Source organism: Tupaia chinensis, unplaced genomic scaffold (assembly GCF_000334495.1).
Source record: "Tupaia chinensis unplaced genomic scaffold, TupChi_1.0 Scaffold000683_1, whole genome shotgun sequence".
In the NCBI taxonomy this organism is placed as follows: Eukaryota; Metazoa; Chordata; class Mammalia; order Scandentia; family Tupaiidae; genus Tupaia; species Tupaia belangeri.
In genome coordinates this window covers 1,394,730-1,408,439 of record NW_006160206.1, presented here as the reverse complement: position 1 = coordinate 1,408,439, position 13,710 = coordinate 1,394,730, and the positions used below count along the sequence as shown (strand labels likewise).

Genomic DNA, 13,710 nt, shown 5'->3' with positions numbered 1-13,710 from the left:
CACGACTTGAAGGTCCAACTTCCTGCCTCGTCATCATTCCCACTTGGATCATTTATATGTACTGCAAATTTACCAGGGTCGGAATACAATGCTGTCTTTACTCCATCCCCACTCCTTCAATCTTCCACTTCAATAAATAGCACACCCAATCGCTAAGACCAAAGCCCTACCACAGTCATCCTTGATTCTGCTTTCCCTCATTTTGGAGCATTCTGTCCCAAAATACAATCCAAAATCAACCACTCCTCATCAACTCCACTGCTATAATCCCAATCTAAGACACCATCATCTCTCCCCTACACAAATGCACAAGCCTTATCTGTCCAGACAAGAGCCACAGCGATCTAAGGTACAAACCCCAATAAGATTAGTTCACGCCTCTGATTAAAGCTGGCTTCCCATTACAGTTAAAAATCAATTCCAATTCATTTTCTCAACCCTGTGACATGGCTTCTGCCTGTCTCTGTTCACTAGACTTCAGTACCCTAGCTGTCTATCCCTGGATATGTCAGTATTTTTGCAATTATTATATTTTCTTCCTGCAACACTCTCACCCAAGCCCCTACTTTCTGGCAAAACAGACACACAGCTATCTTATCACCTACATTCTGGCTCAAAGGCATTATTACCAAGCTAGCTGGAACAGGCCTTCACACTATCCCATCCTGTTTAATTATCTCCATAGCACTTATTACTTGAAATTATTTATATTTTTGCACATTTATTATTAACATTAGGGCACAAGTTCCATGAAAACAAGAACTTGGATCTGTCTTGTTTATCCCAGTGCCTAGAATACTATCTAGCACAGGAGACACTCAGTAAACAGTTGTTATATTAACAACTAGCGAGTAATTCATGAACATTCCTACAGATGGATTATTAAAATGCTAGCCCAAGTAATTACTTCCTGTTTTTGAATTAATATTTTATTTTAGATAATCAGACTTTCCTATTTCTGATGGTTATACTTCAGACCAGGGCAGAAATCTCTTGCTGGGCTGGGTGAAGAGCTTTAAAGACTGGCGAGGCGAGCACACAATATGATCTCTGAAGGGTTTTTCTCCAGTCTGAGTATTTATAAAGAAGAATCAAGCACACACACACACAAAACAACAACAACAACAAAAACACACCAACTAGCTTTCAGCGGCCTTAGAGCGCTAGACAGATCCACCCTCATCCCATTTTTAAAAAACACCTCGAGTGTGAACCAAAGCCAGCTGAGTGTCTTACATTCTTATTTACACTAGTATTACAGTGCATTCACCAAATATTCTAAAACAAATAAGAATGTTGATCAAAAAAGAAGATACAGGATTTTATATCTCAAACCTCAATTACTAATACAATCTTCATTCCCATCCCTCAAAAGTTAGACAAACACTGAACATGCAGAAATAACAGGACCATAGATGTGAAAACAACAGGAGGCAAGAAGAAAGAATATTATATGTGATGTATGCAAAAGGCTGCCAAAGTTTATCTTAATCCTGTAAGTCTAGAAAGCTGGAAGATGCCCTCCAAACAAAGCCTGTGCTACTAAATGAAAAGACCAAATCTGGGATGATCTCAGTTAAAAAGACTAGTATGATACTCCTAATGAGGTATATTTTTTCAGAAATGTAGGTAGGCATTATTCAGAAAAAAACCTTTTCTTTGCCTTTGTTTTATTTGTTTGTTTGTTTATTTTTGTCATAGGGTGCATGTGCTCACCAGAGAGACAGGCACACACACACACACACACACACACACACACACACACACACAGAGAAATGAGAAATCATCCCCCAAGGTGATGACCATGCCACAATCTCCCCTCCTTCATTTTCCTTTCAGGATTTTGGGCATGCATGTGCATGCACCTTGTGTTTTTGAAGTCATCAAGTCTGGGACTTGAACTATAGTTGGCCATGTGGGATCTGGCACCTTAATCACCATGTCACCTGCTGGCCCGCTATAAATTTACCAGAATTGTAAGCCATTAACATTTTTCTAAACAATGCAGTCCAACCGGAAATAAAGGTAATTTTCCACCGGCATGGGTGTGTTATACACTACTGTTTTACAGAATGGCTCTCTGAGTAGCATTTTCTTAAATTCTCCCACAACCACTCTGTCAACATAAGCAGAAAGTATTCCCACCACTCTACTCTGAAAAGAGATCCACAAGAGGGTCTTGGTCAATGGAAAAGGGAAGATGTCAGTGACTTTCACTAATCAACAGTATAAGAATGATTTCCCTTGGAAAAGAACAGAGATCCTTTTATATATTGTGGTGGCCAAAAACTGGGGCAGAATTCATCAGGAAGATGAAAGCAATAGGAGAGAACCCTTATGACCTCCATTTTAACTTGATAAAATGAACTTTGTCTTATGCAATATTACTGAAAACAGTAACCACAACCAAAAAGGCCTAATAAGCCTGTTACAGGTGTCAGTCAAGGGAGTCACATTCTGACCTTGAATTTTAAAGCCCCCTTAAATGAAGAGGTGTGGACTTGGATTAAAGTAAATACAATATTCTAAACTAAAAAGCTCAATAAGACACCCTAAAATAATTAACCAAAACATCCAAACAATGGCTGGATAGCTAATGTAGGTTTTTTTGTTTTGCTTTTTAACTATGAATTTTTTTAGGATCTCAGATTAGTGTATATTCGGTAAGATAATGCTCAGTTATTTTAATAATAGCTGCTTATTAAAAAATTGAATTTTAGCTTAAGGCAATGCCTCCTGATAATAATCACAAAGATAATTAACTGGTATAAAACAAACAAACAAAAAATACAGAAGAAAATACAGCCAGCCTCAATAATAAGACAAGTCTGGAAGGGTTAAAGGGAGATTAAACAAGACTATTTAAATACTATGTTACAAGTGCACCTGCTTACTTCATAACTGCAGAAACCCATTTGTTTGCTAGATCACCATTACCTTTGTTAGTAGGTGTACAGACCACCACTCTGAAGTTATCCTTTTGTGCTGAAAACTTTCAAATCCCTTGTTTGGTCAGTACAAAATATTGCAAGGTGATGCACGTGCAAACTCTTCCTGAGGAATTATTTATGTGTGCAAATTTGCAGCCTTATAGAAAGCATGGCATACAGCAAGGGGAGTGGCAGCGGTAGAGGTCTGAGCACTGGGGACGTGTGTAGCATTCATGGCCACAGGCATTGGTTCTTCTGCAATATCATCTACCCACAAATCAGCTTTCATTCTAGAACCCAAGAAAGGGATGATGACTGCTGTAAACTCGCAAAAGGGACCAGGTCTGTGTTTATACCCACTAACCTACCACCTATGGACTACGAGGCTCTGAGTCACACCACCAGCCTTCGCTTTCTGCCCCACAGAAAACAAAGCAGTGAGTCCTGTTGGTTAGGGTGCAGCTGTGACAACTGAGTTCATGAGATGACACCGTTACTGAAGTTTAAGGCCAACTTTAAAATATATACCAATACATACTGCCTGTCAAAACAAGTTATCAACTATTTACTTTTACATGTCATCATTTCAAGATAACTGATCTGGTTTTTTTAAGGGTCTAATTTCAGGCTGCACATATATACTAGTAAGGTTAGTCAAATCAATTATGTATACTGACTAATCAACCAATCAATCTGCATATACTATTTTCTGTCTTCAATGATTTGGGCCTTCAATGATTCGATATAAAAAGTCAGTAATAAATTGGGTTGGAAAACTGTATACTGTACTGGCAAGAAATATACAAGTAAATTTGACAAGAAAATACTTTCTGGCAAACAGTACTAGACAATACAAAATGGGAAAGGTCAGATTTTATTTTCTCTAATGTTCTAAACTAAGAATTCTGTTAATTTTCAGTTAAAGAAGTTTTTCATACTGCAATGATGTCAAGGGGCCATGATGAGTAACAACTAGGACACATGCGCTGGGGACATGTATATACCCTTCCTCTAGAGCCTTCCAATAATCAAGCTTAGAGTACCAAGCCCCGACTCACAGCTGGCTGCAGTCACTGCAAACGTTTAGAGATACTACATTTTGCAAACTCTGCCTACATTTTGTTTACACGTACGCAATCATAAAAAAGAATATAAAATATTTCTCCATTGGCTTAATAATACAAAAGCATCCAAAGATGTCAATGCCAATTCACATCTTAATACAATGCTTTTATAGGGAAAATTCCGTTGTTTGCCAAAAAAGAAGGTTTGCTCCAGAAAAAGCAGCTGGGTACATAGTAGGATAGTGAAGAACTCATCCACATTTGAAGAAAAGTTCTAGTTTTATTCCTTTCAGAAATATTAAAACAATTCAGGAGAGACTTCGGTTCCAGGTGTTACTTATGAGCCTGCAGCAAATACCCCATTGAGGAAAGTAAAATTTGCACTTCATGATAAAATGAATCTTCCTTGACACTAGAATGTTCCTGGTGTAGCAAAATAGAGCCTGTATATGTTCTTACAGTAATCAATATGTTCCAAGATGCTCAGAGTTAGACATGTCCAATTAAAATCCTCTACAATGTCCATTAACCCTGGCTGATAAGTACTTAAAAAAAATCTGACGTTTTCCTTTGACGTCTTTGTATAATTTCCCAATCTAAGACCCCTACTCAGACAACTTACTTGCTCCCAATATGTGACTTCTAACTCTCCCTTCCACCCCATTCTCAAAAAAGGATAACTGAAGTGTCAGAGGTAGCTCTATGAAAAACCTACAAAACAGACCCTGGTATGTCTCCCACTCTACCCCAACCAATGTCAAGCTCTCTGAATAGGTAAATATTATTAGTCATCTGGAGCCCAATGGAGCCTATGAGCAATTCAGACTCAAGCAAAATTGAGAGAAAAATATTTTTCCCTTGACACGTCTATTTTTCTGTTTCTTTCAAAAACTAGAAAAGCTTCAGACTTTTAGGAAGAGCTAAAGAGCACTGTGGGCATGGAGAAACACAAAATATAGCTCTGCCACAGCTGGAAGGGCACCTTAAAACAGCAGTGCTAATTCTTTCCCATTACATTAAAATATAATGTTTAATAGATGCAGGACTGTAGTTTGTTTTTATTTTTCTTAAGTACTTATCTCACCCATTTAAAATGAAATGGATTGGGAACCCCAGATTGTTGATTGCACTGGGATTTAATGACTATCTCTGCTTCCTAGAGCATCACAGGAAGCAGCTCTTAATAATTCTCAGCATTAAAGGGAGCTTCAGTGCTCAAGTACTGCCCATCCCTAACCTGGAGTACTGCCAAGACTACAGCAGCTGGGGAAACCACGTTCAGCAACAGAGGGAATGGAAATAAACGCTCTCTGAGAGTTGGTCCCCAACATCAACACAAATATGCCTCAGTGAGGCAAGGGAACGTCTAATGGGTAACACACTTCCATTTTCCCACTCAATTAGCATCCTGCTATAAAGTCACACAGATATTTTGGTGGGTTATCTGGGATACCATTAACTTCTCCAGGAAGCATCTGTGAGTTTGACAACATGGTCACACAGTTGCAAAGTGCACAAAGCTCAAGGCACAGAGTAGAAAAAAGTTGTGAACTAATGGGGCAAAAAGTTCTAGCAAAAGCAGAGTTAGCATTTTCCTTTAACAATAACAAGACTTTCTAATGCTAAACAAAGACCAACTCTTTTAAAGGGGTTGTTTTGGTTATGGGTGAAAAAATACTGTATTATAATGATCTGCTTAGTTTTAAAGCAAAAGATATCTTGACATGTGAAACCAATATGCCAAAGTGCTGAGTCCACAAATGAACAAAACAAGTGCTTTAAGGAGAGGAAGAAAAAAAAAAGATTCTTCTGCTCTTGTATTTTTGGAGGAAGCTGCTGATTTTGGCCGTCGAATATCACTTAGCAATGATCGCTTTCCAAGATGCATGTTCCTCACAGAATCTGTAGATAAGCTCATTAAGATTGTCCCATTTCAAATCACCCCCAAGTCTAGCAGCAACTGTTTTTAGGTTTTGTTTTTTGTTAGTTTTTCTTTTTTAAAATTACAAACCAAAGTAAGAGTCCAACATCCTCTTCTAAGAACAGCTTTGTGACAGAGCTCCTGAGTGTCTGCAGGCCCCCGCTGTGCTCTGAATACAGTCTCTGCAGCTCCAGTGTGTCCTCTTTTCCGGAAGGAAAGTACATTCAATACATTCACTATCTGTACCCCCTGGAACTTGCACATGCTGACGAGCTGTCTGAAAAAACATCAGAACAGAAGAAGTATGAATAGCAGATAGCATTTGACAGTGGTAGAAATGTGTTTATTTAAAATTTCTTATTCTTCTCCCAAGTCCTTGAAAGAGGACCTTAAAACCCCTCAAAACCACATGGTTTGGAGTGAAGTAAATAGAGGCCAAGATTATCAGTAACTGGAATTGGACCATTATCCCATCGTAGCAGAGACAAAAGAATCTGGTGGCTTCTTGACAAATGCTTGAGAATCACCACCAACAACTGGACATCAGAAGTGCCACAGCTGCAGAACAGCCGACCCCGATCACACATATGCTGTGTGAGAACACTGTGGGTATCATTATGCTCCTGCACAATTATTGCCAGTGGATGCCTTACATCACCTAACCATCGAAGGTGGGAAGGAACATCATTACTTACTATAAGCCAACTCATCCCCGGCTCTCTTACGGGACTGGTCACCTCTAGGGATAAGAAAAGAAAAGGCAGTCAACAGAACTGACTGACTTCACACACCAAGACAGGAGAATTAAGTCGGCATGATTGATAATGAAAATAGAGCAGATATTTCACTTCTACCCCTATTTTAAAACAGACATTAAACATAAGCTAAGTCATTTATAACCTGAATATTTTTAGCTAAAGGGTGCTATCTCAAATACAGAAAGCTATTAAATGAAGAAAGGATCATTTATAAAGATGGTTTACATTAAGTTCAGAAAACAGATTCAGACTTTGTCTCTGAAGATAAACTTTGGTTCTTCTATCCACATCCCTGGTGACCTGCACCTATTAGGGTAAATTTCAAATATGAAATAGAATAATTAAAAAAAAAACTTAAAAAAAGTCTTACTGAGACTAAAAACTGCTTAAAGCCTTTGAAAAAAAATTTTAGAATCTCACACCTTAATACACTTTTTGAAGGCAGGACATGAATCTTCACATTTATTAACCAGTTCATCCTCAACTGCCTACAAATGAAACTCTAGCTTCACTTCATAGTTAAGATTAAGTAGAAGTTCTAGAGCCAGCCACTGGTAAGGCAGTTAAGGTGGCTGGATCTCACATGGCTGGCCCTGTGGTTCAAGTCCCAGACCTGGCCGCTTGAGAAACATGCTGGCCATATGTGTATGTGTGCCCAAAATCCCCAAAAGAGAAATGGAGAAGGGCCTGCAGCATGACCATCCCCCATGGGGGGGGGGGGCTTTCTCACCCTCCCCCATCTCCAGTGAGTGCATGCACCCTCTAGCAAATTAAGGAAGGAAGAAAGGAAGGGGTTCTGTGTAAGTCCCATTCTACCTGTACATCCTATTTTTTTTGTCTCTCCAGTTTTTCATACAATAATCCACACAAATGACTAACATGCTTCAACAGTGATTGATAATCACCAGTTTGCCAGTGTTTTATTCCTCAGTCTCTTAGTGGTATTTATATACTTGATCTTTCCTTCCTGAAACACTTTCTCCATAGCCTGACCTTCCTTCTCTGCCATTTGCTATACCCTATAATCTCCTTCGGAACTAAAAAAAAAAAAAAAAAAAGACATTCTGTCCTTAGTCGTCTTTCCTTCTCTATGCACATTCTTCTTCTCGGATAGTGATCCTGTGGCTTTAAATACTCTCCACGTGCCAGTGGCTCCCTGACTTAACATATCTAGCTCTGACTTCTTCCCTATTTTTGAAGGTCCAACTTCCTGCCTCGTCATCATTCCCACTTGGATCATTTATATGTACTGCAAATTTACCAGGGTCGGAATACAATGCTGTCTTTACTCCATCCCCACTCCTTCAATCTTCCACTTCAATAAATAGCACACCCAATCGCTAAGACCAAAGCCCTACCACAGTCATCCTTGATTCTGCTTTCCCTCATTTTGGAGCATTCTGTCCCAAAATACAATCCAAAATCAACCACTCCTCATCAACTCCACTGCTATAATCCCAATCTAAGACACCATCATCTCTCCCCTACACAAATGCACAAGCCTTATCTGTCCAGACAAGAGCCACAGCGATCTAAGGTACAAACCCCAATAAGATTAGTTCACGCCTCTGATTAAAGCTGGCTTCCCATTACAGTTAAAAATCAATTCCAATTCATTTTCTCAACCCTGTGACATGGCTTCTGCCTGTCTCTGTTCACTAGACTTCAGTACCCTAGCTGTCTATCCCTGGATATGTCAGTATTTTTGCAATTATTATATTTTCTTCCTGCAACACTCTCACCCAAGCCCCTACTTTCTGGCAAAACAGACACACAGCTATCTTATCACCTACATTCTGGCTCAAAGGCATTATTACCAAGCTAGCTGGAACAGGCCTTCACACTATCCCATCCTGTTTAATTATCTCCATAGCACTTATTACTTGAAATTATTTATATTTTTGCACATTTATTATTAACATTAGGGCACAAGTTCCATGAAAACAAGAACTTGGATCTGTCTTGTTTATCCCAGTGCCTAGAATACTATCTAGCACAGGAGACACTCAGTAAACAGTTGTTATATTAACAACTAGCGAGTAATTCATGAACATTCCTACAGATGGATTATTAAAATGCTAGCCCAAGTAATTACTTCCTGTTTTTGAATTAATATTTTATTTTAGATAATCAGACTTTCCTATTTCTGATGGTTATACTTCAGACCAGGGCAGAAATCTCTTGCTGGGCTGGGTGAAGAGCTTTAAAGACTGGCGAGGCGAGCACACAATATGATCTCTGAAGGGTTTTTCTCCAGTCTGAGTATTTATAAAGAAGAATCAAGCACACACACACACAAAACAACAACAACAACAAAAACACACCAACTAGCTTTCAGCGGCCTTAGAGCGCTAGACAGATCCACCCTCATCCCATTTTTAAAAAACACCTCGAGTGTGAACCAAAGCCAGCTGAGTGTCTTACATTCTTATTTACACTAGTATTACAGTGCATTCACCAAATATTCTAAAACAAATAAGAATGTTGATCAAAAAAGAAGATACAGGATTTTATATCTCAAACCTCAATTACTAATACAATCTTCATTCCCATCCCTCAAAAGTTAGACAAACACTGAACATGCAGAAATAACAGGACCATAGATGTGAAAACAACAGGAGGCAAGAAGAAAGAATATTATATGTGATGTATGCAAAAGGCTGCCAAAGTTTATCTTAATCCTGTAAGTCTAGAAAGCTGGAAGATGCCCTCCAAACAAAGCCTGTGCTACTAAATGAAAAGACCAAATCTGGGATGATCTCAGTTAAAAAGACTAGTATGATACTCCTAATGAGGTATATTTTTTCAGAAATGTAGGTAGGCATTATTCAGAAAAAAACCTTTTCTTTGCCTTTGTTTTATTTGTTTGTTTGTTTATTTTTGTCATAGGGTGCATGTGCTCACCAGAGAGACAGGCACACACACACACACACACACACACACACACACACACACAGAGAAATGAGAAATCATCCCCCAAGGTGATGACCATGCCACAATCTCCCCTCCTTCATTTTCCTTTCAGGATTTTGGGCATGCATGTGCATGCACCTTGTGTTTTTGAAGTCATCAAGTCTGGGACTTGAACTATAGTTGGCCATGTGGGATCTGGCACCTTAATCACCATGTCACCTGCTGGCCCTCATTTGCCTTTAAAAGCTATTTGGGGAACCAGCAGTTGGTGTAATGGCTATGTCACTGAACTACCATGCAGTCGACTGCAGTTCGAATCCCAGACCCGGTGGCTTAAACTCACACCGGCCACATGTACGTGCATGCCCAAGATCCCGAGAGGAGAATACAAGAGAAGGGACTGTGGCGTAGCCATCCTCCCTGGGGGAGGGGGGTGATGTTTCACTTTCTGTCTCTGTCTTTCTGGCAAGCGCACACATCCTATAGCAAAAACTTATCCAAAAACAAACAAAAAAGCTGTTTGGTACACCCATGAAGGAGACCTGAATGAGGACTCTGAGGTTCCGTTGGTCTGAATGAGAATTTTTTTTCTGCATTTTACAAGACCTGATCTACTAACATAACGTGAGCTTTGACGAGAGACATCAAACTGCCAACGCTCTCCAATCAATTCAATCCATGAAGGTAAGAGACAAAAAGACAATGTTACTTTTCACTTATTTATTAATTCTAGCTTGAAACAAGACTACCCTCTATTTCCATGCACCTAAAGAGCATGTTTCACAAATCCGGCTCAAATGAGAATCTGTTCACCAACTGCAAGAGTGGATATATTTGACAACATTCACATATTATTCCAAAATATTTCCAAGACTTAGTCTACACCATCCACAATAAAGCTGAGTGAGTCCTGACTATTCCAGACTCCTATCCCACCTATGTGGAACACTGAGTTCATGAAAAAGTGGTCTGCAACACTGAACATGAACCAGGTGACTGGACAGGCATAAACCATAAAATGACTGTTCATATCTGAGTAGCCAGTAACAAAATTCCCAGAAGATTTGTCTATACTATATTCTCAAATTTTTTTTTGCACTAGTGAACATCATTTCCTCCAAAACAATTGTAGCCAAAAAATGATCAAGGAAGGTATTTAATGTGACAGGGCAGAATGTGGACAGTCATGCACAAGAGTGTAGGAAGGCTTTCAATCGACTGCTAATAAGCAGACACGTACACGGCCATTCTGAGCAACATGAGTAAGTGCAGAAGTGCGTACGAGATTAGCAGTTTTGGCAGGGCCTACTCTGGGCAAAGCACCTATAAGAATAATTTATAAAGCAGAGTTTAATCTTCACAGTAATGTAGAATACAGTGCTAAGTTAATTATAAGGTGGCCTGATTAAGTTTACAAAATAAAACATTTTCACTTTATCACCTTTTGGAATGCTTCTTAATGTTTAAATCTCAGCCAGAAGTTGCACAAAAGAATTCCACGAACAGAAACAAAACTTCAATTTCATAAAAAATTCAAGACACTTCCCTGAACATGACTGTGGCTGAGCAATGCGACACTGGGCCTCCTTGTACAAAGGCAATGTTACCCCAGCTATTTACAGAGTCGGTTACCCAGCTCAGACCAAGCAAACTTGACAGTAGAGCTGCTACAGAGCAAGCAGTCCTGTATTCCGTTTTCTTATTCCAGTTCCAAAACAAGGATGAGGAAAGTGTCTGTACATGAGTTAAAACGGCTCCACATTGTCATAAAAGGTGAATTCAGGATGCTCAGAGAAGTCCACAAGAACTGTATTCTGCAGAGCTTCACAGAAATTAAAGTCTTCAGAAGGCTTTTTTTAACAGAATTATTTATTTTATTTTATCCATTATTATTTTCTTTAATTTGCTGTAGGACACGTGAACTCAACAAAGAGAGACACAGAGAGAAAGAGAGAAAGAAAGTAAACTGCTAGGTCTGGGACTTGAACCATGGTCAGCCATGTAAGAGTCCAGCACCTTAACCACTATGCTACCTGCTGGCCCCCAGAAGGCGGTTTTATAAAAAGATATTAATAAACTCATCTCTGAAACTAAAAACAAATGTTCAAATAAAACTTGAATAAAAGTCTTCAAAATATAGTAAGCCTAGGGACAAAAAGTTATACTCAGATTATTTTGCCTTTATTTAAAAATATTTAAGAGTCTGGGAACCAGCAGTTAGCGTAAGGGCTATGTCGCTGGACTCCCACGTAGTCGACCGCGGTTCGCGTCTCGGACCCGGTGGCTTAAATCTCACGCCGGGCGCGTGTGCGTGCGTGCCCAAGATCCCGAGAGGAGAATGGAGGAGAAGGGATTGCGGCGTGACCATCCCCCCTGGGGGGTGATTTCTCGCTTTCTGTCTCTATGTCTCTCTCTCTGTCTGTCTGGCGAGCGCACGCGCCCTATAGCAAAAACCTCTCAAAAAAAAAAAAAAAAAAATTTAAGAGTCAGCCTGTGGTCCGGTGGTTAAGGCACACAGAACCTACAAGGCCGACTATACAGTTCTAGTCCTGGACCTGGAGGTTTGAAAAACACACTAGGGGGAGGTCCAGCACATGGAGCCGTGGTTAAGGTGCTGGATTCCCACATCAATCATGGTTTGAGTCCCAGACCCAAAGGCTTTGAAAATCACACCCAACACATAGGTGTGCATGCCCAATGAGAATGGAAGAAAAGGGACTGCTGTGTGACCATCCCCCCCGTGGGGTGGTTTCTCACTTTCTCTCTCTTGTGAGCCCATGTACCCTTGGAAGGAAGGAAAGAAAGAAGGAAGGAAGGTGGCTGGGTGGGAAGGAGGGAGAGGGAAAAGAAAAGAAAGCAAGCAAAGAAAGGAAGAAAAACACACTGAGAGTGTGTGTGTGTGTGTGTGTGTGTGTGTGTGTGCGTGCACATGCATGCCCAAAATCCCAAAAGGAGGGAGAAATGGAGGAAAAGGAATTGCAGCATAGCCACATCCCATGCAAAGTGATTTCCCATCGTCTTTCCCAGCTCTCTCTTGCCTGCTCCACCACCTCACCATGCACACACCCTCTGGCAAAAGAAAAAAGAAAAAAAGGGAGAAAAATTTTAACTATAATTTAAAACTTAATATAAGCCACCAAAAACCTCTGACCTGATATGATTACATGAAAATGCAAGCACTTCTGCATGATTAAAAAAAAAAATGAAACCAAAAACCACCATATGCAAAGACAAACAGAAAAATACCTGTCTGATTTTGAACAAAAAGTCAGTTTCTTCAGTAGAAAAAGGGCTTCTAGAAATTAGGGAAAAAAAGCTAACAAAGAAAAACAAGCAAAGGATATCAGGTAGTATAGAGAAAAAGCAAAGCATACAAAAATATGCTCAACCATACCCACTGAAGAAATGCAAATTACATCAGTTCTGAGTAATTATTTTTCCCCTGCTAGGTTGGCAATAATCCAAAACAATAAGTAACATACTATACAGGCAAGGCCATGAAGAACACAAACATTGTTGGTATATATGCAAAATGGCACAGTCACCTATAGAAGACAATTTGGCAATATTAAGCAAAATTACAACTGCATTTACTCCTGACCAGCCATTCCACTTCAGGGAATTTACCCTCCAGATATGCAACAGGTACACAAAATTGTCCATGTCCATACAAGACTATTCACCGTAGCATTGTCTCTATAGCAAAGGACTAGAAATAATTCAAGTGGCCCTCTACTGGGAACTGGTTAAGTAAGTTACAGTTTATCCACACAATTAAATGTGTAAAAAAAACATAACAGTAAGAACATATGTTATATCTGCTTGTGTGTGTGTGTGTGTGTGTGTGTGTGTGTGTGTATCCACACTGGAAGGAATCATAAGGAAATAACAGAAATGGTTAGTTAATGGGGTGGAGACAGGAAGACTAATGGGAAGTTAAACTCCTCAATGTATACCTTCTACATCATTTTGATTTGTGAACTAGATGAAATCTTCAAAATGAGTAAGTAAAAATAATACGGCATTTGTGGCCTCATTTTATACATAAAAATACTACTACTCTATATATGATAGAAATACTACAATTAGTGTTGGGAAGTACCTGATCCCCAAATCAAGAAGAA

At 39.5% G+C, this 13,710-nt stretch overlaps 1 protein-coding gene across 3 annotated transcripts in view; it reads right to left on the bottom strand.

The window, feature by feature from the left end:
• Positions 1 to 3,095: 3,095 nt before the first annotated feature.
• The window catches only part of CACUL1 (CDK2 associated cullin domain 1), a 68,951-nt gene continuing 58,336 nt past the window's right edge, over positions 3,096 to 13,710 (bottom strand). For all 3 annotated transcript variants that reach the window (XM_006160405.3, XM_027776569.1, XM_027776568.1), the window contains 2 exons: positions 6,611 to 6,654; positions 3,096 to 6,192 (listed from right to left, as the gene is read on the bottom strand). In XM_006160405.3, the coding sequence (XP_006160467.1) occupies positions 6,152 to 6,192; positions 6,611 to 6,654 (85 nt within the window). In that variant the 3' untranslated portion in view covers positions 3,096 to 6,151. The remainder of the gene's footprint in view (positions 6,193 to 6,610; positions 6,655 to 13,710) is intronic.